At 41.7% G+C, this 24541-nt stretch overlaps 1 protein-coding gene across 1 annotated transcript in view; it reads right to left on the reverse strand.

The window, feature by feature from the left end:
• Nup93 (nucleoporin 93) overlaps positions 1-24541 on the reverse strand; it is a 100063-nt gene that overhangs the window by 64217 nt on the left and 11305 nt on the right. Inside the window, exons 2-3 of the mRNA XM_028770362.1 lie at positions 15423-15615; positions 7285-7402 (exon numbers count right to left, since the gene is read on the reverse strand). Of these exons, the coding sequence (XP_028626195.1) occupies positions 7285-7402; positions 15423-15601 (297 nt within the window). The 5' untranslated portion in view covers positions 15602-15615. The remainder of the gene's footprint in view (positions 1-7284; positions 7403-15422; positions 15616-24541) is intronic.

A 24541-nucleotide genomic window follows, 5' to 3' on the forward strand; every position in this document is an offset into this window, starting at 1 on the left:
CCTCTCCGGTCTGAGCCCTTCCTCCATTTCTTCTCATAGGAAGCACTGGTGGTGAAGACACCAGTAACCTAGGCCCCAGGTTGCATAGCTACCGAGCCACACTTTGCAACTACTGTTGGTCAAACAAAGGGGCCACATCAGGCTGCAACCCCAAATGGAAGTAAGATGGGTCACTGAGCACAGTGGCAGCAGATCAAAGTGGCACACAGGGTCAAGGGCTGCCCAGGAGAAGTGCTGTCAATGGTGGACAAGGCTTCAACTCAAATCATATCCACTCCACTGTCAAATAGCTGAGAAGATAAAAGGACACGCTCATTTCCGGTTTCTGAACAAAGTCTTGTAAAGATGCTGAAGATAACAACTTGTGTTCCGCAGCTCCAGAGGGAGGTGCATCAAGAGACAGCAGCAGGTTAAGAGAATTAATGAAGGAGGAAGGGATGCTTCAGTGCCAGTTCAAAGGCACAGCCCTGCCAATATCTATCTGCCCTGCTCTATTCAAATGTTACATAAATATTTTAGCTGTGGGCTTGTTCCAAATATTCAAAAAGAACTATTCCAACTTCTTTCTTCTTTAAGGTAGTAATTGATATTCTCTGGCTCACTACAGGATATAAGAAAGCCCTGGGAAGACAAAACAGCCTGTCATTTCCTGCTTGCTCAGAATGCATTCAGCAGCCATTTGCTTACTTGTTCTGAAAGCCTGGCATTCAGAAGCAAGTGTGAATGGATAAATAAAAGGACTGAAATTTTATATCCCTGGCTTACAGAAAAGCAGTTTCACATTTTCTACAAACCCTGTTTGATTCCAAAGGTTACAGTTTTTATTTCCATTCACTGAATAATGTAATTGTACTCTGCCACCAAACCACAATGCCGGCCTTTTCTCTGATCACAAGTAGACAGAAAAACGTAATTATTTCAGTTCTCACCATGGTAGTATTAGTATACTTAACTATAAACACAAAACAGGATACACAATAGCCTGCCTCTGTGAAAACACTTTTTTTTTTTTTTTGATTTTCAAGACAAGGTTTCTCTGTGTAGCATCAGCTGTCTTGGAACTCTAGAGACCAGGCTGGCCTGGAACTCACAGAGATCACCGCCTCTGCCTCCTGAGTGTGGGGATTAAAGACCTGCGCCACCACCACCCAGCCTGTGAAGACCCTTTTAAGTTTTACAAATTTACTGGGTTTTGCCAATTGTAAGATTGATACTGGGTCAGGGTTCAGTGTCAAGGACAGCAAATATATTTGAACAGTGTGAGTATGGAAACCACTGTGTTCACATGGAGAACAAGGCCTGGCATAACTCGTGCCTCTGAAGCAGAGCTGGGCATAGAAAGATGTAAGCTTTACTAAATGCAGCTCAGCTGTTATGCCTAATCTTGGCCTAAAATTTACCCTCTGTTCCAGAAAAGGGTTCCTCTTCCACCAATAGACCTCGGATGCTGCCACGCTCAGACTCAACTGCTGGTGAGTCTTAAGTACGCTAACCATAGACTGCACTAGGACCAGGAGAGACGCTGTTTCAAGCTGGGAAAGGACAAGGTCCACAAGTTCATTAGAGATGGTAAGTGGCTCAGTCGTTAAGAGCTCTTGCAGAGGACCGGTTTTCAGTTCCCAGCATCTACATGACAGTTCAAAACTGTCCAACTCCTGTTCCAAGGGATCTGTCCCTAACTCCTCTTCTGGCTCTTGTGTACATAGCACACAAACATACATACAGGAAAAACATATGACACACACAAAATTTTTTTAAACCTATATAACCTTAAAGAAAAGGTTACCATGAACTTTCCATAGATTCTCTTAGGGTTAGAAGAGATAGATACAATAAAAAAGATTAATAAACACAAATGCTTAACTAAAAACTTCCAACCACAGAGTACATGAAATAGCCTCATGTTTTCCTACTGCATGGAAATCAGTTTAGATTGGTACAGAGAGACTCACTCAAGCATATGAAATATAGCAGAACAAGACATAAGGAAGGTTTGTTTGGCCTACTCAAACCATCCCTCAGAACAGCAGAACAAATGGTTGGCATGCAAATAGAGGCAAACCTTATGAATGAACTCATGTAAGCTTCCTACCACGGCTCTGCTAGACCTTTCCAAGGCATACATGCTTAGCAGTTAAACTTCTGGAATCAGACAAAAAAACAAAGCAACTAACTTCTTTAAAAATGAGTACATCCCAGCACTGAGAGGCAGAGGCCAATTTGTTCTGCATAGTAAGCTACTGGCTAGCCAAGGCTATCCAGTGAGACCCTGTCACAAACAAACAGTCCTAGAGCTTGGCATAATGGCTCACAACTTAATCCCACCCCTCAGGAAGATTTTAAGGCCAGTCTGTATCTACTACAACAACAACAACAACAACAAACACACACACACACACACACACACACACACACACACTAACGAAGTCTAAGTATTAAGATCCTGCTTGCCACTCTGACTAACTGGTACTAGAGGACATTTCCAGCTGTACAATTACAGAATTACTATTCAAACAGTGATGTTCCCAAAGAGCTGCTACCCATTGTGCCAATCACTCTGGCAAATCCAACACTCTCTCCAGCAAACTGCACAGGATTTCTGCAACCTGTTCCAAATGCACAATTAGTGAGCACACAACTTCTTTTACTCTTTCATGTTTTATATAGCTGTGTCTAAATGGTAATGTCTCTTTCTCAAGATAGAAAATCAAAAGACAAACTGAAAATACCAATTTGGATGATAAGGGGTTACAACACTGATTCATTTTTAAACTCACAAAGACATTTAGTTTTTCTTCTCACTGTTTAAAAAATAAACTGAGTGGTCTGAGCATACTCTACATTTTCAAGAACAGAAAAAGAAAGAAAACACTGAATATTTTATCATAAATACAGTGTGGTTAGCAAACAGCTTAACAAGCATCTCAACACCAATGCTGTGCATGTGACAGATCAGCTTTCCTGACTCTGAATTTTCTCGTGATAATGTATCCTTTATTTAATACTTCTTTTTCTCTTTACTCCTATAAAACAGTTTAATCTACTAATTAAGGCAGATTATGAAGCTGGAGGCCAGCATGGGCTACACAGTACTTCTAGGAGACCAAAGGCTACATACAGTGAAAACTCCATGGAAGAAAGAGGGGGGCAGCCTTCTGTGTTCAGTGCTTTATAAGCAGCAGACTATCTGTAACTGAAAAGATGTGGACTGAAGTCTCTCTAACACATTATTGTTCAGTGACTTGTTTGGACACAACAGGTGGGAACTCTGGAATCAAGATGTGTGTAGTTGGCCTCCCATTCTAAAGGCCCCAAGAGAAGACGGAGGATGCACTGCCTGTTTGCCCAGTCATAGGACGGCTATCTAAGTGGCTACTCCAGTAATCTCCACGGGTTCAGCTCAAGGTGTTTCAGGATTTTTAATGAAAGGTTTAACATTTCTGGTACTCAAATTTCTGAACTCAAACTGTAAAAGAAAAAAAACCCCTATTGTTTTACGGTATCTATTGATATTAGTTTCTGGCAACTAGGTACGGTTATTGCAATTATGCCAATATTGCTTTTTCCTAATGCCATTTAGAAATGTTACAGCTTAATACTGGAAAATACAGCTCCCATTTTTATGGACTACCCATAGCTGTTGAAATATGTGTTTGTAGTCTTGTTGATGTACAGCCTTTTGAAATATACAAGAACTGTAGTACAAAAAAACAAAAACCCCAGGATTATGAGGAAGCATACTGTATTATTATATAATTCATTTCTGTCAATGATACATGAGGTCTATTCAGATCATACTGAAGACATGCAATCTGTCCTGAATAATTTTTTTTTTCTTTTTGGTCAAGACTGAAGTGAATAAGTGGTTTTCTGTAAGCCTTGTGCCTAAAACTATAAATCCACTTTGACTAGTCCAATATAGTAGATTCAGCAGTATGCCTTATTACATTATTGTTCTTACACAGGTTTGTAGGCCTTCTTTATGATTGTTTCCAAAAAATAAAATCAATAAACATTTTAAAAATTCTATTAAGTATCATTCAAATGTATATTTAAGTGGTTTCCAAGATGTATTTACCGTTGCTGGTTACAGCAACTTTTTAAAAATGCATTCTTAATGCATGCCAACATCACTGATTAGGATAAACAAAACAGTAAAAACGAAATTCATATTAATTTCAAGCTCCATTAGAAACAGAAGGAAATATAATCAATGTTTGCCAAACAGAGACAGTCTATACATGGGAAATGCCCTATGAGCTTATAAGATGACAAACTGTGAGCAGCGTCTGTCAGAGAGTGGCCAGCTCATCCTTCTATGACAGTGCATGCAGGGTCTTATAAACACATGTGACAGTTCTACTCTGATACTTAGCATAGAGGGTTATCACATAGAATATTCTTGAGTCCAAAAAAAATGCAACATTTGAAAAACAAAAGTTCATGTACCAAAGCAAAAGTCAATCAAGCAGGATGTAGTGACTCACACTATTTTAGCACTCTGAGGGCAAGAGCAACAAGATCACTGCAAAGCCTCCCAAGCTACATAGTGAGTTTCCAAAAAATGGCTCAGCAGTTAAGAGCACTGACTGCTTTTCCAAAGGACCTGAGTTCAATTCCCAGAACCGACATGGCAGCTCACAACTGTCTATAACTCCTGTTCCAGGGGATCCAACATCCTCACACAGACATACATGCTGTCAAAACAACAATGTATATAAAATAAAATCATTAACTAAAAAAACAGCAGGTGAATGGAAAATAGACTACCAGATATTCTTCTAAAATCAAGCAACTGGAAATGTCCAGTTTTACTATTATCCACATCTGAAACACACCAGAGGAAAAGTAAAAGGAGGATCACTCAACGCCAACAGTGGCACTACACTAATCAGGCTCGAACATGACACTGTATGACGTTAATACAAAGTGAGAGCACAGAGCAGTGGTTCTCAACCTTCCTAATGCTGTGGCCTTTTATTTAATACAGTTCCTCATGCTGTAGTGAACCCCAACCATAACATGATTATTGTTGCTACTTCATAACTGTAATTTTTTATTGTTATAGATCATAATGTAAATATCTGTTATGCAGGATATCTAATATGTGACCCCCAAAGAGGTCATGACCCACAGGTTAAGAACCAGTGGCATAGATCATCTGAGCTACACACCACAATTAAAACCATTAATTCCTCCAGATAAACTTGAATCAGTAGTCCAGTTTAAAGTCTTTTCAGGCCAAAGCTATATTTTCTCTCTTTCTTGGCAAGAAGAAGAAGCTGACAGGAGCTTAATACTACCAGTCTAGAGCTTTTCTTCGGGTCTAAATGATAAATCCTTAGTCACTCTGCGGGTGTAGGGCAGGAAGAAAACCCAGGCACTAGAACACTTGCCTAGCAAGCATGAAGACCTGAGTTCAGATCACCAGAACTCACGTGAAAAGCTGCATGGGGTGGGGTGTGCCTGTAATCCCAGCAGCAGAGAAAAGGAAGGCAGAGAGACATGTGGATTCCTAGAAGCTCACAGGCCAGCCAACCTGCCTTATGTGGTGAATATCCAGGCTAATAAAAGACCCTTTCTTAAACAAAAGGTTAAAAGTGCCCGGAGGGGAAAAAAAAAAGGTTTCTTCAGCATTCCACAGTGCCTCCCTGTACCCTCCCCTAAAATCAAATACAGGTGGGCAAACACACTGTAATATAAACACAACTGTCTTGGATTATTTTGCATTTTAAAGATATTCTGGCAAAGTCTAAGTGAGAGCTGGAAAATCTGAAATAGAAGCAACTTTAGTCTTAAAGTTCAAATCTTTTCCCACACAAGTCTAAAACTCATTGCAATAATCATCCCAAATTAAGAAATTCCTTCTGATGTGACTGAGCACACATTGCTAGGAAACCATCCACCAGGGTGCTGAAGGAGGCTGTTCGCACTCACTCTAAGCAAACGGTTAGAAGAGATAATCACTTTTACTCCTACAGCCAGAGCCAGTTCCCTGTCAAAGTATTTGAGTTCTGTCCAGTTCATGCCATCTGATCAATATTAGAAGTATGATAGAGCACCAACAGCTACACTTGAGATCAGCTAGTATTTGTTAAAAGGCAAAATAAAAATAAAAGCCTCTGGGTTTTTACATTTTGGGAACATTCAATAATTGAGGAAATCATGAATATCAGTAATTTCTAGTCTCCATTCAAAACTACAGGTTTCTAAATTAGAATAAATGCAGAAATATAGCATCAAAGTAAACGGGTCTTCAAAGGGTAGTGGCATACAGTATTAATTTAAGTCTGGCTCATAGAGAACACAATTACAACCCAATTTCTTCCTGGACCTGCCTTTGTGGGACCTGAATCCTTTCAATTTCAAAGGAAATTTTAGGGTAGGTGGTGACACAGTCACAACTACTCAGGAGTTCGGAGATCATGAGCCCAGGAAATTGATCCAGACCATGTAAGAGTGGGTCCTATCTCAAGCAAACAAACAAAAAACAAGAACAGGAAAACCAATGCAAACAGCACATGCTTTCATTCCAACACAAAACTAATCAAACCATGAAGTTTCTTCTTAACAGTTTTATAGCAGTTTCTGATTAGATTAAAATATCAACAGCTAGTGGTACATTTGGCTCAGTGAGACTCGGGTGCTCTATTAGGCCATTTCCTGGTATCACTGATGCAGCCAAATACTTCCTGAAAATCACTAAGTTGATTTCAGTAAATAGTACTTTAAGTCCCAATACAAGCAAGATCCAAAAAGAAATTCGAACAATAAACAGTAAAATTATCTGAGAGCTAGTAAAGAAAGCAAGAGAAAATGAACAACTCCTGTCTCTGTACCCCTGGACTAAGCCCAAGTAAAGAAGTAAAATCTGTCAGAACCAAAATTATCTTAAAAGTAACAGGTTGGAATCGTTTTTTTGTTTTGTTTTGTTTTTTGAGACAGGGTTTCTCTGTGTAGCCCTGGCTGTCCTGGAACTCACTCGGTAGACCAGGCTGGCCTCGAACTCAGAAATCCGCCTGTCTCTGCCTCCCAAGTGCTAGGATTAAAGGCGTGCGCCACCACTGCCCGGCTGGAATAGCTTTCTTAAATTTAAACACAAAGAACGCTCTGAAAACAACCCAATGATTCCCCTCTAATCTCCAAACTTGAGTCTCTTGTTTTTTTAGTTCCTGGGTAAGAAGAAAATTAATGAAGAAAGTGTCATTCGTAACTGGTGACAAAAAGGCCATGGCCTACAGCCTGGGTACAAGCTCCACTGTGTCTGCAGCTGGCAGCCCTTACCTGAATGTCCGTGTCCTTCACAGGCTCAAGAGGTTCAAAAGTGGTGGCTGCGCTCAGACTCTCCAGTCTCTGAGAGATATGGGATATGTCAAGTCCCCGTGACCCGAGAAGAACTGATCTATATGGGGATGTAGGACAGGAAGACAAGACAGAAAAAGTAGTGTTAGGGGATTTAATACATGCCAAAAAATACTAGAGTTGTTTTCATTCAAAACCTCCTATCTTAGAGTAGGAAGTAGGAGGCCAGAACAAATGGTAGAGCACCTGACTGAAAATCCTTCATCTTCTGGCCAGATGCGTTTATATGGCTGCTTTCTTACCTTCCCATAAAGGTCTACAAACTCAAACAACAGACATAAAACTGCATGTGGCAGTAAGATTTCCCAACTAGTAATGACTGACTTAGAGAGAGGATCTCTTTACAGAATGAAACAATACCAATACCCCAAGCTAGTGAGCTCCAAACACTTTGAGAAGATCCGTGAGATATATATAGTTATTCAACCCTCCTTTGCAGATGAGAAGCTAAGGTGCTGTGGTGGTTTGAATATGCTTGTCCTAGGAAGTGGCGATATTAGGAGTATGGCCTTGTTGGAATAGGTATGACCTTGTTAAAGGAAGTGTGTCACTGTGGGTGTGGGCTTTGACACCCTCTTTCTAGATGTCTGGGAGACAATCAGTCTGCTTCTGGCTTCCTTCTGAACAAGATGTAGAACTCTCAGCTCCTCCTGCGCCATGCCTGCCTAGAAGCTGCTATGCTACCACCTTGATAATAATGGTTTGAACCACTGAACATGTAAGCCAGCCCCAATTAAATGTTGCCCTTTGTAAGAGTTGCCTTGATTATAGTGTCTCTTTACAGCAATGGAAACCCTAATTAAGACAGGTGCGAAAAGATGAACCAACTTGTTCAAAGTTACACAGGCAAGACACAGTGAATGTAGGTAATCAATCTATCCTAGAACTAGAATACAAACTCCCCACCACCACTCTACGCTTAACTGCTTCTGGAAGGAAAAGCAAGAAAGTATATTCGTATATAAAAGTATACAACCATCACCACAAGCAATTTTAGAATATTTTCCTCATTCCCCTCATAAGTCCCTAACAATGCACATAAATGAATAAGACAATGGTCTTTTGTGACTGGCTCCTTTCTCTGAGTGCAATGCTTTAGAGGTTCGTCTATCTGGGTTAGATTTAAGACTTTATTATATTTTATACCATACCTCATTTTATGTATCCATTAATCAATCAGTGGGCAATTGGACTGCTTCCAAGGTTTTTCACTGTTATGAAAAATGTTGCCAAAAACATCTAAACACAAGTTTCACATGAATGTTTACATTTCTCTTGGGCATATACCTCAGAGCAGAGCTGCTGAGTTAAATCAGAATTCTGTTAAGTCTTTTGAGGAACTCAGACCTTTTTCCAAAGCAGTCACACCATTTTACATCCCATCAACAATATACAATCCCCGCACCCTCACCTTTATGACTGGACTGTCTTATCAGTCTCCCTTTTCTGATTGTTAGAAAGCAATGATTAAAATGAAAGATCAAAATGCTGTATTTCTTCCCGCCTACCACCTAGCAATTCCCAGGACATGATCACTCCTGTCCAATCTACCCTATCTATTTTCCTCCACCACTCCCAATTACTTTGAGGTATATTATAGTAAAATCAAGATATTTCCCAATTGTTTCATAATTTGAAAATCTGTGTTTGTCTGAATGAGTGCCAGATAAGATCTTGTGGGCAACTGGTCTACTTTCTACTTGTTTTTGTTTGTTTGTTTTGGTTTCGAGACAGGGTTTCTCTTTTAGCCCTGGCTGTCCTGGAACTCACTCTGTAGACCAGGCTGTCCTCGAACTCAGAAATCCGCCTGCCTCTGCCTCCCAAGTGCTGGGATTAAAGGCGTGCGCCACCAACGCCTGGCTCTGGTCTACTTTCTAAATCTCTTTTCTTTATAGGTTTTCCCCTCCATCTCATTTTTTTCCCTTCTAGTTTAGGTGTGCCTGTAAAACAATGTAACTCAGATTTAATCATATGGGTCACCTGACCTGGGAAAATACTGGGTTTGATTCAACAGTTCTGGAATAGAACCTGATACTCTTCACTCCAAAAAGTTTTGTGGTTGACACTTGGGTTATTGATACCCTCAAAGAGTTCATTCAAAGCAACAGAGATAAACTCAAAGCAAGTGCTAAGGTCTGATTAGGTGCAGGTGCCATTGTTCTGTTGCTATGTTCTAGTCACACTTCTTTCAAGAGGTATGGAATGTCTGCAGACACTGATGTCCACTGCTTAGACTTGGCTGTTCCTTATGGGCTTACACACTAATACGTCTACATACGTCTACCTTTATAAAGCCTATGATGGACACGTGATCACCCTGAACAGTAAGCTGGCTCTCCAGTCTTCTTCAACGTGACTGAATGTTATTTTGTTATCACTAAAAACTGAAACACATTTGATGTTTTAACCTACTGGATTCTTACAGTTGTTTTTAAAGATGTATTTCTAGTTTATGTGTATGGGTGTTTGCCTGCATGTATGTCTATGTACTACATGTGTACATGATGCTATGGAGGCCTGAAGAAGGTGCTGGATCCCCTGAAACTTGAGTTACAGGAGCTGCTGCCATGTGGGTGTTAGGGTCTCTGGAAGAGCAGTCAGAGCTCCTAAGTGCTGAGCCATCTCTCCAATCTCCTATGCATTTCTTACCCTTCTGATGCTCAAAGGATCTCACCTTTGGCCAGTAGAAGCCTCTTTGTGTTTGTTTTAAAGTTTAAGTTCATTTCATTTTTGTGTTGATGTAGGGTGTGTGTGTGTGTGTGTGTGTGTGTGTGTGTGTGTGTGTGTGCGTTGGCCTTTGGCTTATGGTGTTAAAGATAAAACCTGGGACCTTACACACATTAAACCACTATTGAACGTGTATCAGTACTGCCTTCCGAGCTCTTTCTGAATGACTCCAGGAAGTCTTTATAACTGCTATCTGACCTGGCAAGTTTCAGGTGAGTCTTAAACAGAGACCAGGGGTCAGCCAACTTTCCAAAGAGCTCTAGTTATCTTTAAAGAACTTTATAGATAATTCTCTGGGCAACTAGGATTGCTGTACTGTTCCTAGGCCTCTTCAAAAGCAGAGCTAGAAATGGAGTTTTTCATTTTGTCTTAGGTTTCTTGTGACAAATACAACATGAAGTTAACATGACTGCTTTCAATTCAAATTTAAGAACATTGAACTTCAGGGTTACTTCAGATGTTCTAATTTGTATCTCTTTTTCATGTCACAAAAGTCTCACCACCATAACTAATAATGTATTTTAACCTACACAATATGTAAGTCTTCAGAAAACAGTAATAGCCTTCTACCAGTAACAACATATTAAATATTAAATAACATATTAAACTATAATATAAAGATATTATCATCAACTGAGAAACATTTAGCTTATTTTCCATTTTAGGAATTTTTTTCAACTTAAACTTTATTTGATAAATATGCTAAATATGTATATACCATTCCGAAGTCAAGTCCATTAAAGGGCCCCTGTCATCTTTACCATATCCCTCTCTCTTAATGCTTTGACATATGGGGGTCTGCTGACACTGCAGGACTGTCCCTCTCACGGGAGACGTGTATGTTTGTGTACCTTGTGCATGTGTGGTGCCCTTGGAGGCAAAAGAGGGCAACAGATCTAGAAATGCAGTTAACAGATGGTTGTGAGTTGCCATGTGGTTGTTGGGAATTGAACCCAAGTCCTCAAAAGAAGCAGCCAGTGCTCTTAACCACTGAACCTTCTCTAGGCTTAGACGCTGGTATTTGAACAGTTTTTGTTGAATGTACAGATCAACATGGGGTGATACCTTAATATTAACTCTCTCAAGCCACTAACATAGGATGTCTTTTATCCGCTTTCTTAAACAGAAGGAAAAGCACTATGCACCTACCCACCGACCCTTTTGTTGTTATGTTGTTGTACTAGGGACAATGCAGGACCTTTCATATGCTAGCCATGCACTCTACTACTGAACTACATTTCAGTACAGTACTTTAGACACTTTTCCCTACTTTGAAATGTTTACTTAATAACCTGTCCTGGAGTCACTCCATGGCAGTATACATGATTATTCCTTGGTACTTCTGGATAGTATCCAAGTATACAAACCTGGCACATCTATTCAGCTAGTATCCTAAAGACGGACACTTGTGATTGCCTACTTTTGCTATGTCAAATAATGTCACAATGACTCTTTATGCACAGACATTTCATGTTTCTGTTACTAGGTCTTTGGGATGGATCCCTAGAAACAATTACTAGATCCATTTGATAGCTATTTCCTACTGAAGTCTCATAGCACTGTACCTTCACCAGTAACACGTGAAAGTACACCCAGCATCCAAATGACTTTGACACATGCTAGAATAAAAAACTCCAGAATTGGCCGGGCAGTGGTGGCGCATGCCTTTAATCCCAGCACTTGGGAGGCAGAGACAGGCGGATTTCTGAGTTCGAGGCCAGCCTGGTCTAGAGTGAGTTCCAGGACAGCCAGGGCTACACAGAGAAACCCTGCCTCGAAAAACCAAAAAAAAAAAAAAAAAAAACTCCAGAATTGAAAAATCAGCTCTTGAGCCGGGGTGGCAGCTCACACTTGCAATCCTAGCACTGGAGAGGCTACAATACGGGAGCAAGAATTCCAGGCAAGCTTGGATTACATATTTAGTTCCAGGCTAACATGGGCAACATAACTAGTGTTAACTACTGGAATCAGAGGAGCATGGCCATCTAATTCCATCTAAGAGGCGCCTACAAGAACTAAATCACCACATAGCTCACATGTCGGCTGTGCAGATATGCTGGTGAGGAAAAGAGAGGAAAGAGAAAGCTCTCTAGCAGAAGTGAGGACCTAGGCAGGGATGATTATACCAGAAACTTTCCATACGACGGGCAGGAGTCCTACCATGAAGCTATACCTCTAAACCAACACTTGGCACTTAAGGCCCTTGCCTTCTATCAGCCTAAATCCTAACAGTCTAGACAGACAGACAACTGCCACGATCAGAAAGCCACAGAAGCCAGAGTCACATTCCAGAAACCCAAAAGAGTAGATGACACAAAAGTTGTTCCCAGTACATACAAGGTTTAGGAAAAAAGAAGAAGAAAAAGGAGGAGGAAGAGGAGGAGGAGGAGGAGGAGGAGGAGGAGGAGGAGGAGGAGGAGGAGGAGGAGGAGAAGAAGAGAATTCAAACTTCATCTATAATTTACTCATGAAAAAAATCTTAAATAACCTTTCAAACATGAACATCAATCCCTCTCTCTCCCACTTCTCAAGCTTTGACAGAAAGTCAGGAGAGTAACTATAACAATTCTGAGAACAGAAAGTACCTTATGGCAAGTTTATTTTTGTTTTATATGCTCTGGTTGTTTTGTCTGCTTGTGTGTCTGAGAGTGTTGGATCTCCCAGAACTGGAGTTACAGACAGCTGTGTGTGTCATGTGGGTGCTGGGAATTGAACTCGGGTGCTCTTGAAGAACAGCCAGTGCTCTTAACTGCTGAGCCACTCTCCAGTCCTCACCAAAAGGGATTTTTATGAACCAAGCTGAATTTGACTCTAGCTCCTCACGTACTACCTGACCTTCCTTACTTAGAGGCAGAGAGATGACGCTGCTTTCACAGGGTTGACTTCACATTAAACGATGACACTGTACCAGACAAACACAAAGTGGCCAAAAAGACAGCTTAATAAAATTGTCAAAGCCAATGATTATTGACTATGCAGCTTTGACTAAACTATGTTTGACATGCTTTGCATGATATGGAGAAAACTGTAAAAGATTACATAAATTAATAACAATAGCTTCCTTGGAGGATAAAGTTAGGGCAAGAGAGTGGTCACTATCTTTTTTCTTTGTACATCTCTAGGTTGTTTGGCTTCTGTTTTAATGGAAAAATCAACTGACCTACTTCTGCTGGGAAATGTGGGCAGACAAGTGATGACGGACAATCATGGACACTGATAATCTGTATTTTAATGGAAATAAAACATGAGTGTTCATTTACTCTATTACTCACAGAAGGAGCTTTATATATGCCAGGCATACTCTTTATATGTGGTGAAAAACAATCCAAATTTTTGAAAATCAAGTACACATATGCAAAATCGCTATCAAATTTGTTCCCTACAGCTAGAAGTGTTGGCACACATCTGTAACCCTAGCTACTCAGTAGGTCAAGGCAGGAGAGTATCACGGTTTAGACCAACTAGGAACAGTAAGATTCCATTAAAAAAAAAATCTATTTTCTTAAAAATAAAAATGCATGTGGTACAGGCAAAACACGTATACACATAAAATAACTTTTTAAAAATTAAAAGAAAAAAATTTCACAAAATCCTATTCAGTTCTCTTCTCTGCCCTCATCCAGCATGTACTAAAATATCCACATCATACTTTGTGCCTCTGCCTATCAAGAAGATGGAAAAACACAGCCATCACCCTCTGGTTTCTTTTTAAGCACCTGCCCCACCCTATATCCATTCTTTCAATGTTCCAATTCCCAGCCTCCCTAAAATAATGAACTTAAGGTGGAAGGGATGAGGAAGAATGGAAATTTACAAGAAATAGAATATGACTGATAATTGTTACCAAGAAAACATCTTCCCCTTTTGCTCTTAATGGGCTGTAGAGCTGATGCAATTAAATTATAACTATAGCAACTCAGCGGGTAGCCATGGGCTTTTGCTCCTTCGGCATCCTTGCACAAGCAGAAGCTGTCTGCTTAAAAGCAAGGAAACTGTAGGCAACCAGAAACAGAAGTTTGGGGCCTAAAAAGGAGGCCAGTAAGCAGAAATATCTACAGGGTGTTGGGGACCAGTGTAGGTTGGCTATAGGCAGCATTTTGCTACAAGGCTGGATAGTTTAAAAAGACAAAAAAAAGGGCCAGGCAATGTAGCAAATGCCTTTATCTCAGCACTTGAGAGGCAGAGGCAGGCTTATCTCTATGAGTTCGAAGCCATCCTGGTCCACAGAGCAAGTTCCAAGACAACCAAGGGTTGTCCATAGCATACTATTCACCGCATAGAGCAACTAAGCATTCAGTTTTCACGATCTCTTAGAAACAGAATGCAGCCTTCCCACTACTTTGACATATACCAAGGACCTAAAACAGACAATGCCTCGAATTAACACCAGTCTTTCTCAAGTTCACAGAATGAAGATTAGATAGACATTTTCCTGAATTATACAGAATCCTAGTGACTTTCTGGACCCAACAAATCTCAGTAGTAGTTCCTTCACCCCTCTTTCTCCAGGACCCTTCCAGAAATTACAGCCTTACTGGGTTTGAATCTTGGCTCAGCACTCGCCTGCTGTATTAATCTGAGAAAGGTACCAGCCTCTCTCTGAGCCTTTGTTCTTCAATTAGAGTATTCAGATCACTGTCTAGACGCTGATTGTGATGATTACGCAAAGAGGTAATGTATAAGGGTGCTTCTGATACACAGTGAATAACCATTCAATTGTATTTTTCACAGAAAGCAGTTTGGTTCTGATTTTTTATTGGGTTTGTGTTTTACCTGTAAGGATCCTGCTAAGGCTGTATGACCCTGTTAAACAGCATTTTTCTGCAAAGCCTTGTTCTCCTGGAGCTCGCCTACCTTCCTGTTTCTACGTTCAGCTGGAGAGCACTGTATTTCAAGGCCTTTCAGAGACAGCCTCTAGGGTCACCGACAATAAGCAGACAGAATCACTCCTCACTTGGATGGCTTCTCCTTATTGACCATTCATCAATTTTTTCCAATTACCCTTAAAACTCTGTTCACCGCTGAGTGCTTTCTGGCTTTGGGTAGCACTTATGTGCACAACCCACATCTGCTAACACACTTATGACTCAACAGCCCACAAACCCAAATAGGAACTACAGAACAGAGCTCCCCCACCCTATGATATGGGTCCTCAGCTTGGTCAGACAAATAGGCTGGAACTCTAAAAACCTAGAGAGGCACAGAAACAAAGCAAGATTTGCTGATGTGTTTATAACTCTGGGGTCCCTACTATCTGGCTTGTGACTGTCATAGAAAAAACTGATCTGCCCCCAAACTACCCAGTCCAGCAGCATTTCCCCACCAGTACTCACGCCTTGACATCTGCTGTCTCCTGGGATGTGCGTGTGAGGGTACGGGAACGCAGGCGCTCACCAGCTTGCTGGATCTCCTGTAAATTTCGTTCTACATGTGGAAGCTCAGAGATGCCTTCAGTTTCAGCAGCAAGCTGTTCAGCTTGCTGAAGGAGCTCACCAAACCCCTCAGTATCCATTGGAGATGCAGATGCTACATGAAAGAAAAAAGACCCAAGTCAAGGGGGAGGGAGGCTTCATCTCTGCTTCAATCTGTTACAACGTAATAAAACTCCAGGACTTTTTATAAACTGAAAGGGGGACAGTTCATCAACAAGCAGGATTTGTTCCAGAATATAGCCCAAGAACAGGCCTGACAACGAAAATGAATCAGACTGTGAACAGATCATTTCTGTGAATATTGACAGTCCCAAGATTGATTTCACCACCAGAACAAATGCAAGCATATTAAGCCACAGGCTAGAATTCCTGCCTTTTCCTGCAGACCCAACACAGATAAGGAAATGAAAGCCATGTGGCAAGCTCCAGGAAGCCTAAAGAACAAGCCCTCTATACCTCCAATCTTTCCACATTTATCTTGAGAGAAAGGGAATCATCACCACTCCACCTGAAGAATGCCCCCATTAAGAAGGGATTGCTGTGGGGCTGTGATGGTACATGCCTGCCTTGAATCCCAGCATTCCAGAGGCAAAGGCAAGAAGATCTCTGTAAGTTTGAGGTTAACTTGGTCAATAGAGTGAGTTCTAGGACAGCCGAGGCTACACAGTGAGATCCTGTCTTGAAATATGCCATATCCCAAAGAAAAGAAGATGAAGGCACTGCTGCAGCCTAAGGCCTTCCATCAGGATTTTCATGGTAACTCTAGACCACAGAACTCAGTTATGTGCCCAGCATATGCCCTGCAGTGATCTAGCTGAACTGAGATCAGAGAATGGCTAAGTGTCTTCTAACTAAGACCAGTCTCTATTCTAACACAACCACATCTTCTTGAACATAAAAGACAATTGTTTTTATTATTCACACCTTGGACTCCATTTACGCATTCTTATAAGGCTACCGAAGGCCTCATTACATATGACATTTAACTTATTACTGCAACTATTAATGGTAATTATATTTCATACCTTTCATACCAGCACTCGGGAGGCAGAGGCAAGTGGATCTCTGTTCGAGGACAAACCTGGTCTGTATACAGTCAGTTCCTGGACAGCCAGGGCTATACAAAGAAATCCTGTCTTGAAAGAAAGAAAGAAAGAGCCGGGCAGTGGTGGTGCACGCCTTTAATCCCAGCACTTGGGAGGCAGAGGCAGGCAGATTTCTGAGTTCGAGGCCAGCCTGGTCTACAGAGTGAGTTCCAGGACAGCCAGGGCTACACAGAGAAACCCTGTCTTGAAAAACCAAAAAAAAAAAAAAAGAAAAAAGAAAAAGAAAGAAAGAAAGAAAGAAAGGAAGGAAGAAAGAAAGAAAAAGAAATTAAGAAATTAAGAAATTAAGAAATAAAGAAAGAAAGAAAGAAAGAAAGAAAGAAAGAAAGGGAGAGAGAGAGAGAGAGAGAGAGAGAGAGAGAGAGAGAGAGAGGAAGAGAGAAAGGTCGAGCGAGCTATTTACCAGCTAATACACATTTATGAATCTTGTGTATGTACACTATACCATCCTTATACAAGGTTCTTGATGAATTGATGAAGTGAACAGTTTTAACTCCTACCTCTAATAAATTAACAGAAAGTAAAATGTCTTGACATCATAAAATTAGTTAAGGAGAGGTGGCTCAGCAGTTAGGAACACTTGCTAATTTTACAGAGGACCTAGTTTGGTTTTCAGCACCCATGCCAGGCTGCTCACAATTGGTTGCTTCAGAGGATCTGATACTTTCTTCTTGCCCCCAAAGGCACCCAAAAACATATGGTACACATACATACACATATATGAGTAAATCTTCAAGGGACTGGAGAGGTGGCTCAGTGACTAAGAACATTTGTTATTCTTAGAGAGGACTCAGGGTTTGGATCCCAGAACCCACAAGGCAGCTCACAATTGCCTGTGACTCTAGTTGCAAGGGACCCAACATGTTCTTCTCCTCTCCATGGGTACTGCATTGATATGGTGAACCTACACACATGCAGGATAAGCACTCATACACATAAAGTTAAAAATAAATCTACAAAATTATAAAAGATTAGGAAAAAGTTTATTATTAAAGAGAAGAAAATCCCCTGTCTCGAAAAACCAAACCAAACCAAAAAAAAAAAAAAAGAGAAGAAAATCTAGAGGGGCATTGTAGCTCATAACTGTAACCCTAGTACTCAGCAGGCTGAGGCAGAATTGCCCCAAATCTGAGGCCAGTCTAGGGATACAAAGTTGAGTTCTAGGCTAGTCTATAACATAATGTGAGACACTGTCTCAAAACTAAGGTAGACAATTCCTTATAAACAGCAGCTCAATTTTAAAGATTTTATAAATTTTATTTTGATGTGTATGTTCTCGTGTCTGTGAGAGTGTCTGTGAGAGTATATGGTGTGGGTATGGATGTCCGCAGGAGTCAGAAGAGGGCATCAGATTCCCTGGGGCTTGAGTTTCAGGTTAGCTGTGAGCTGCCTGAGGTGGATGTGGAGATTCAAGCTTGACTCCCCTGGTTGAACTGCAGATCTTAGTTATTCTTTCCTTCTTTGCTTTAAGCCCATGGTTTCTACTACACACATGAAATCCCACTGGTCTAGCTATACACTTAAAATGTTAATTTACTACATAATTATCTCTCAGCTACAGAAGCATATGTTAATGTACAGGGCCATCATTACCACCCTAAATCCACAGCTGGAAGATAAGGGCTTTTTGAAATGAGCATTCAAGGGCATTAACATTAAAGGTAGGTCACAAGGTTAAAATGAAAATAGTTCCTCACAGAGCAAACATAGAAGCAGTAAAATGACTTTAATCTTTAACAAAAGTCATATACACTGTAAGTTTTAAAATTAAAGTTCCTAGAAAATTATATATACATTTTAAATCCAGTCAGGCTGTACCTGACTGTTACTGCCTGTGGAAGAATGAGGATGGCAGAGCTAACAGAGCTAGTTCCTGCCTGTTCAAGTCTATTCCCAACCCAGCAAGCAGTGATCCTTTTAAATTCAGATCCCATCCTTGGGCTCCTGTGGTACAGTAGTGCTCTCCAGGTGGGGCTCTACCTTCCCAGAACCTTCTGCAACCTGATTCCCTTTCTTCCTTGGGCTCTGTCCACCCTCCAGGCTTCCTTGCAGGCTCCAGGGCAAGAGGCACATTCCTGCCCTAAATTAGCCTTTCACTTCGTTTCTACTGGAGCACTCCTTCCCAGTTTCAGCTGCAAATTGCCTTTGAGCCCAAGCTGTAAGATGCTATTGTGAAAGGTTAACCCAGGGGACTGGAGAGACGGCTCTGGGAGTAAGAGAACTTACTGCACTTGTAGAGGATCTGAGTTTGGTTCCCAGCACTCATGTTGGGCAGCTAACAACTGCCTGTAACTCCAGCTCCAGGAAATCTGACACTCTCTTCTGGCTCACATGGGCACTCACACATACACACATACAGATACGCACACGCATACATGAATCAAATAAATTGTGCCAGGTGTGGTGGTGCATGCCTTTAGTCCCAGCATTCAGGAGGCAGAAGCAGGTGGATCCCTGATGCCAGCCTGGGCTACAGAGTGAGTTCCAAGACAGGGCTACCGAGAAATACTGTCTCAAAAAAAAAACAAAAAACTATGGATGGATGGACAGATGGACTGACTGACTGACTGACAGACACATCTTTAGAACTACTAAAATTAAAATTGGCAGGACTAAAGTGGCAAGGTGTACCTGCAATACAGCACTTGGGAGGCTGAGGCAGGACAGAGTACAATGTCAGTGTAGACTCCTACTTAGTATGACTCTGACTACAAAAAAAAGCATTTTTAGTTTTTGTGGCATGCACCTTTAAGCCCAGAACTCCTGAGAAAGATACGGGAATATATTCTTTGAACACTGAGAGTTAGAGGTGCTGGTGGGTTGGTAGATGCTGAGAAAATTAAAGAAAATAACTGCTGTCCACAATTTCTTCCGTTTCTTCATGCTGCTTTGCATTCACCTGTCATTCAGTGTCTAAACAACATATGCCCCCAAAGGGGGCGCATTAACATTCTCAAATGAGGTGAATACAAATACTTGTGGTTTGAATGTGAAATGCTCCCAATAAAGACTCAAGTGTTTGAATGCTTGGTCCCTGGTTGGTGGCACTTGTTAGGGAACACTGTACACCTTCAGTAGGTGAAGACCTTCACTGAGGACAAAGCCTTGAGGTTTTGTAACCCAACCTGACTTCTATTCGCTCATTTCCTGGCTATGAATGCAATGCTCCTGTAACCATGCCTTCCCTGGTATGGAATGCAGCCCTTTCAAAGAGAGCCAATATCTTAGTTGGGGTTTCTATTGCTGTGGTGATACACCATACCAAAAGCAAACTGGGGAGGAAGGGGGTTGTTTGGCTTAATTTGCAGATCATGGTAAATCACTGAAGGAAGCCAGGACATGATCTCAAACAGAACAGGAACCAGGAGGCAGAAGCTTATGTAGAGGCCATGGAGGGGTGCTACTTACTGACTTGCTCTCTATGGTTTACTCAGCCTGCTTTCTTACAGAACCTAGGACAATCAGCCCAGGGATGGCACCACCCACAATGGAATGGAATGGGGTCCTCTCCTACCAATCACTAATTAAGAAAATTCCTTATAGCTTGATCTTATGGAGACATTTCCTTTCCCTCTGATGACTCTAGCTTGTGGCAAGCTAACACAAAACTAGCCAGGACACAGAATGAACTCTTTCTCCTTTAAACTGTTTCTTGCCAGGTTATTTGGTCACAACAGACAGAAAATTAACTAAAATAATCCCTATAGTTGCATGTATAGTAAAATTAACTCACTATAAAGATAGTAAAACTACATCAGATAATTTCAGTTCGGCTGCTATTAAAACATGTGAAGAAGGGGGGCTGGAGAGATGGCTCAGCGGTTAAGAGCACTGACTGCTCTTCCAGAGGTCGTGAGTTCAAATCCCAGCAACCACATGGTGGCTCACAACCATCCGTAATGAGATTGGATGCCCTCTTCTGGTGTGTCTGAAGACAGCTACAGTGTACTCATAAATAAAATAAATAAATAAATCTTTAAAAAAAATCAACACGAAACTCAACAAAAAAAAAAAAAAAACTTGTGAAGGGTTTTTGGGGGTTTTGGTTTTGGTTTTTTGAGACGGGGTTTCTCTGTATATTGGCTGTCCTGAAACTCACTCTGTAGACCAAGTTGGCCTTGAACTCAGAGATCCACCTGCCTCTGCTGGGACTAAAGGCTTGCACTGGGAGTTGATCTTGTGAACTGTATATTCATATGCTGATTTCTGTGATCCAAGATCTAGTTACAGTCAGAACACATGAATACTGAAGAATCTCTTAGATCAGTGTGGTGTAAAGAATGCTCCCCAATTATATCTGGTTAATAAAAGGCTGAATAGCCAATGACTGGGCAGAGGAAATACATGTTTGATCCTAGCCAGGGGTTAGAGAGAGAAGATCAAGGTAGGAAGATCGAGGTATAAAGAGTTCACCTTGAGGCAGGTGAGGGTCCAGGAAAAGGGCCACAAGGCAGAGGAAGAAGACACTTAGCCGGGTGGTGGTGGCGCACGCCTTTAATCCCAGCACCTGGGAGGCAGAGGCAGGTGGATTTCCGAGTTCGAGGCCAGCCTGGTCTACAGAGTGAGTTCCAGGACAGCCAGGGCTACACAGAGAAACCCTGTCTCGAAAAACCAAAAAAACAAAAAAGAAGACACTTGCCATAAGGTTGGGCATGAGGAGGAGTTGCCGAGGGAGTTCTCCATGAAGACAAACAGCCACAGCAGAGCCAGCCAAGGACCACCACCACCACCACCACCACCGGGCTAAAACATGTGTTTTAATTATGAAAAAACATGGTGATTTCCACATTCTTTTTTTTTGGTTTTTCGAGACAAGAGTTTCTCTGTATAGCCCTGGCTGTCCTGGAACTCACTCTGTAGACCAGGCTGGCCTCAAACTCAGAAATCCGCCTGCCTCTGCCTCCCAAGTGCTGGGATCAAAGGGGTGAGCCACCACTGCCTGGCCATTTCCACATTAAGTAACCATGTTAAATAGTCAATCAAGCCAGAAGAATAGATATCTAAAAACTCCAATTACTGAGCACTTATAAACCTTTCTAAGTCAGTGTCTTCATAAAATGGCCTCTTCAGTATTCTAAGCGGCCTCTTGTGATTTTCCTGCCTGTTATATCAAAATGTACACATGTGTTCCTGTTATTACTAGCTCATTGGTTTCTCTCCTTTTGCTTTTAAGCACCATCCACAAGTACAATTCTTTTTTTTTTTTTTTAAGATTTATTTATTTTATGTATGTGAGTACACTGTTGCTGTCTTCAGACACACCAGAAGAGGTCATCAGATCCCATTACAGATGGTTGTGAGCCACCATGTGGTTGCCGGGAATTGAACTCAGGACCTCTGGAAAAGTAGTCAGTGCTCTTAGCCTCTGAGCCATCTCTCCAGCCCCACAAGTAGAATTCTTTTTACCCTGAACAGTCCGGAGGTTCACTAAGTTCTTTAAAGACTACTGCCTAGAGCATGGTTGGCAGATGCTTATAATTCAAGCATCTGGAGGCAGCTGGATAAGGAAGTCAAATGCACCCTTGGCTATTGATTATCAATTTGAAAGGATGTATAGTCATCTAGGACGCAAGTTTCTGGACACATCTTGAGGGATCGTCTAGATTAGGTTAGTGTCTGGGTATGGCAGTAAAGAACTATCTGCACTGGGTTAATTAAGTAGGAAGACCCAACCTAAATATGGGTGGTACATTACCACGGGCTAAAAGAGAAAACCAGTGTAGTGTAAGTGTCCATTACTCTCCCTGACAGCAGATGCAATGGCTGGCCCTCAGGTCCCTTCCATCATGACTTTCCACCATGGACCGTCAAGCTTGGAACCAAAATACAGCTTCTCCCTGTACATTGCTTTTGTCACAGTATTTTATCACAACAGCCAGAAAAGTAACTAATAGAGCTACAGTTTGAGGCCACCTGGACTACATGGCCCACTTTCTCAAGAACAAAAAAGATCACTGGGCCATCCCAGACATGGCTACAACTCCGTGGTTCTCTTATTTCAAATCTATTACTCCCAGAACACTTTCCAGAGACCAGAGTCTTCAGAGCCTCAAAATCTGAGAATCAAAGGGAAGCAGGAAAGGCCTTGGAGGCAGCCCTCTCAGGCCTGTCTCCTAGGAGCAAGGGATGGCAATGGTATTTTAAGCTTTAGGCCAGACTCTGTCACAACTCAGTACAGCCACTGTGGTTTGACAGCAGCCATAGATAACATGCAAGCAAACAAGTATGTCTGCTCTCCAGAAAAACCCATAGAAAGGTTGAGGATGCAGCTCTCTAACTAACAAGCAGTGTCTGGGTTTTAATCCTCAGCACTTTTTTTTTTTTTTTTGAGACAACTTTTTTCTGTCTCTGGCTGTTCTGGACTTGCTTTCAAGACCAAGTTGGGCTCAAACTCACAGAGATCCACCTGCCTCAGTCTCCTGAGTGCTGGGATTAAAGGCGTGAACCACCACACCCAGCTCCTCAGTACTTACTTGTTAAAGATTTGTTTATTTGTTTGTTTGTTTATTTAATGTATGTGGGTGCACTGTCACTGTCTTCCGACACACCAGAAGAGGGCATTGGATCCCATTACAGATAGTTGTGAGCCACCATGCGGTTGGTGAGAATTGAACTCAGGACCTCTGGAAGAGCAGTCAGTGCTCTTAACCTCTGAGCCATCTCTCCAGTCCTCCTCAGCACTTTTAAATAAAAGGTTAATAGGGGCTAGAGAGATGCTCAGGGGTTAAGATCACTCACTGTCTCTACTGGCCTCCATGGTTACTGTATACACATGGTGCACAGACAGACATCAAGTGAACATTCATTGTTGAAGAGACATTTAGGGGCTAGGGAACAGACTGACTGACAGGAGCATGTGGACCTGATTTTGGATCCCCAGCAGTAAGTTGGAAAGCCAGGCCTGGTGGTGTATACCTGCAATCCCAGCATCGGGAATGAAGATGAGAGATTACGGGGAAGAAGTACCCTGTCCAGCCAGTCTCACCAAGTGGACAAGCTCCAGGTAGAGACAAAAGGCTCAAAAAATAACATGGAAAGCAGTAAGAAGACACCTAGCACTAACCTCTGGTCTCTGCCTAAGCATGCACAGGTCCAGGAATTAAGTGCACACACATGCACACAAGCACCCAAGTATGCACATAACACACACACACACACACACACACACGAGGGGGTAGGGGTAAGATTTTGACACATAGCAGGTGGATCCCTAAGTCCGAGGCCAAATAAAGTGAGTTATGCACACTCACGAGATTAATATATAGCAGACAGATCTCTGAGTTCAAGGTCAGTCTGTCTACAAAGTGAGTTCCAGGATAGCCAGGGCTATATAGAGAACCTTGTAAGGAAAAAAAACAAAAAGCAACAACAACAAAAACAAACCAACAAACAAAAAAAAGTATGCTTATTCTTTGTTCTGTTTCCGTGTTGTGCAGAATCTTATTCATTCTGTAACCAAGCTAGTCTAGAATTAAGTGGCCCATCAAAGTCTTGAACTCAAGGTGATCCTTTTGCTCAGTCTCCAAAGTGCTAGGATTACATGTGTGAGCCACTGTATCCACATAGAAAAATAACTGTTTAAAATTTTAAACAGTTAAAACGAAAAAAGTAGCCAGGCTATGGTGGCACACGCCTTTAATCCTAGCACTTGGGAGGCAGAGGCAGGTAATTTCTGAGTTCGAGGCCAGCCTGGTCTACAGAGTGAGTTCCAGGACAGCCAGGGCTACACAGAGAAACCCTGTCTCGAAAAACCAAAAAGAGAAAGAAAGAAAGAAAGAAAGAAAGAAAGAAAGAAAGAAAGAAAGGAAGGAAGGAAGGAAGGAAGGAAGGAAGGAAGGAAGGAAGGAAGAAAGAAAGGGACAGAGAAAGATAGAAAAGGAGAGGGGAGGGGAGGGGAGGGGAGGGGGAGGGGAG

Source organism: Grammomys surdaster, unplaced genomic scaffold (genome assembly GCF_004785775.1).
Source record: "Grammomys surdaster isolate TR1022 unplaced genomic scaffold, NIH_TR_1.0 201, whole genome shotgun sequence".
NCBI lineage: Eukaryota > Metazoa > Chordata > Mammalia > Rodentia > Muridae > Grammomys > Grammomys surdaster.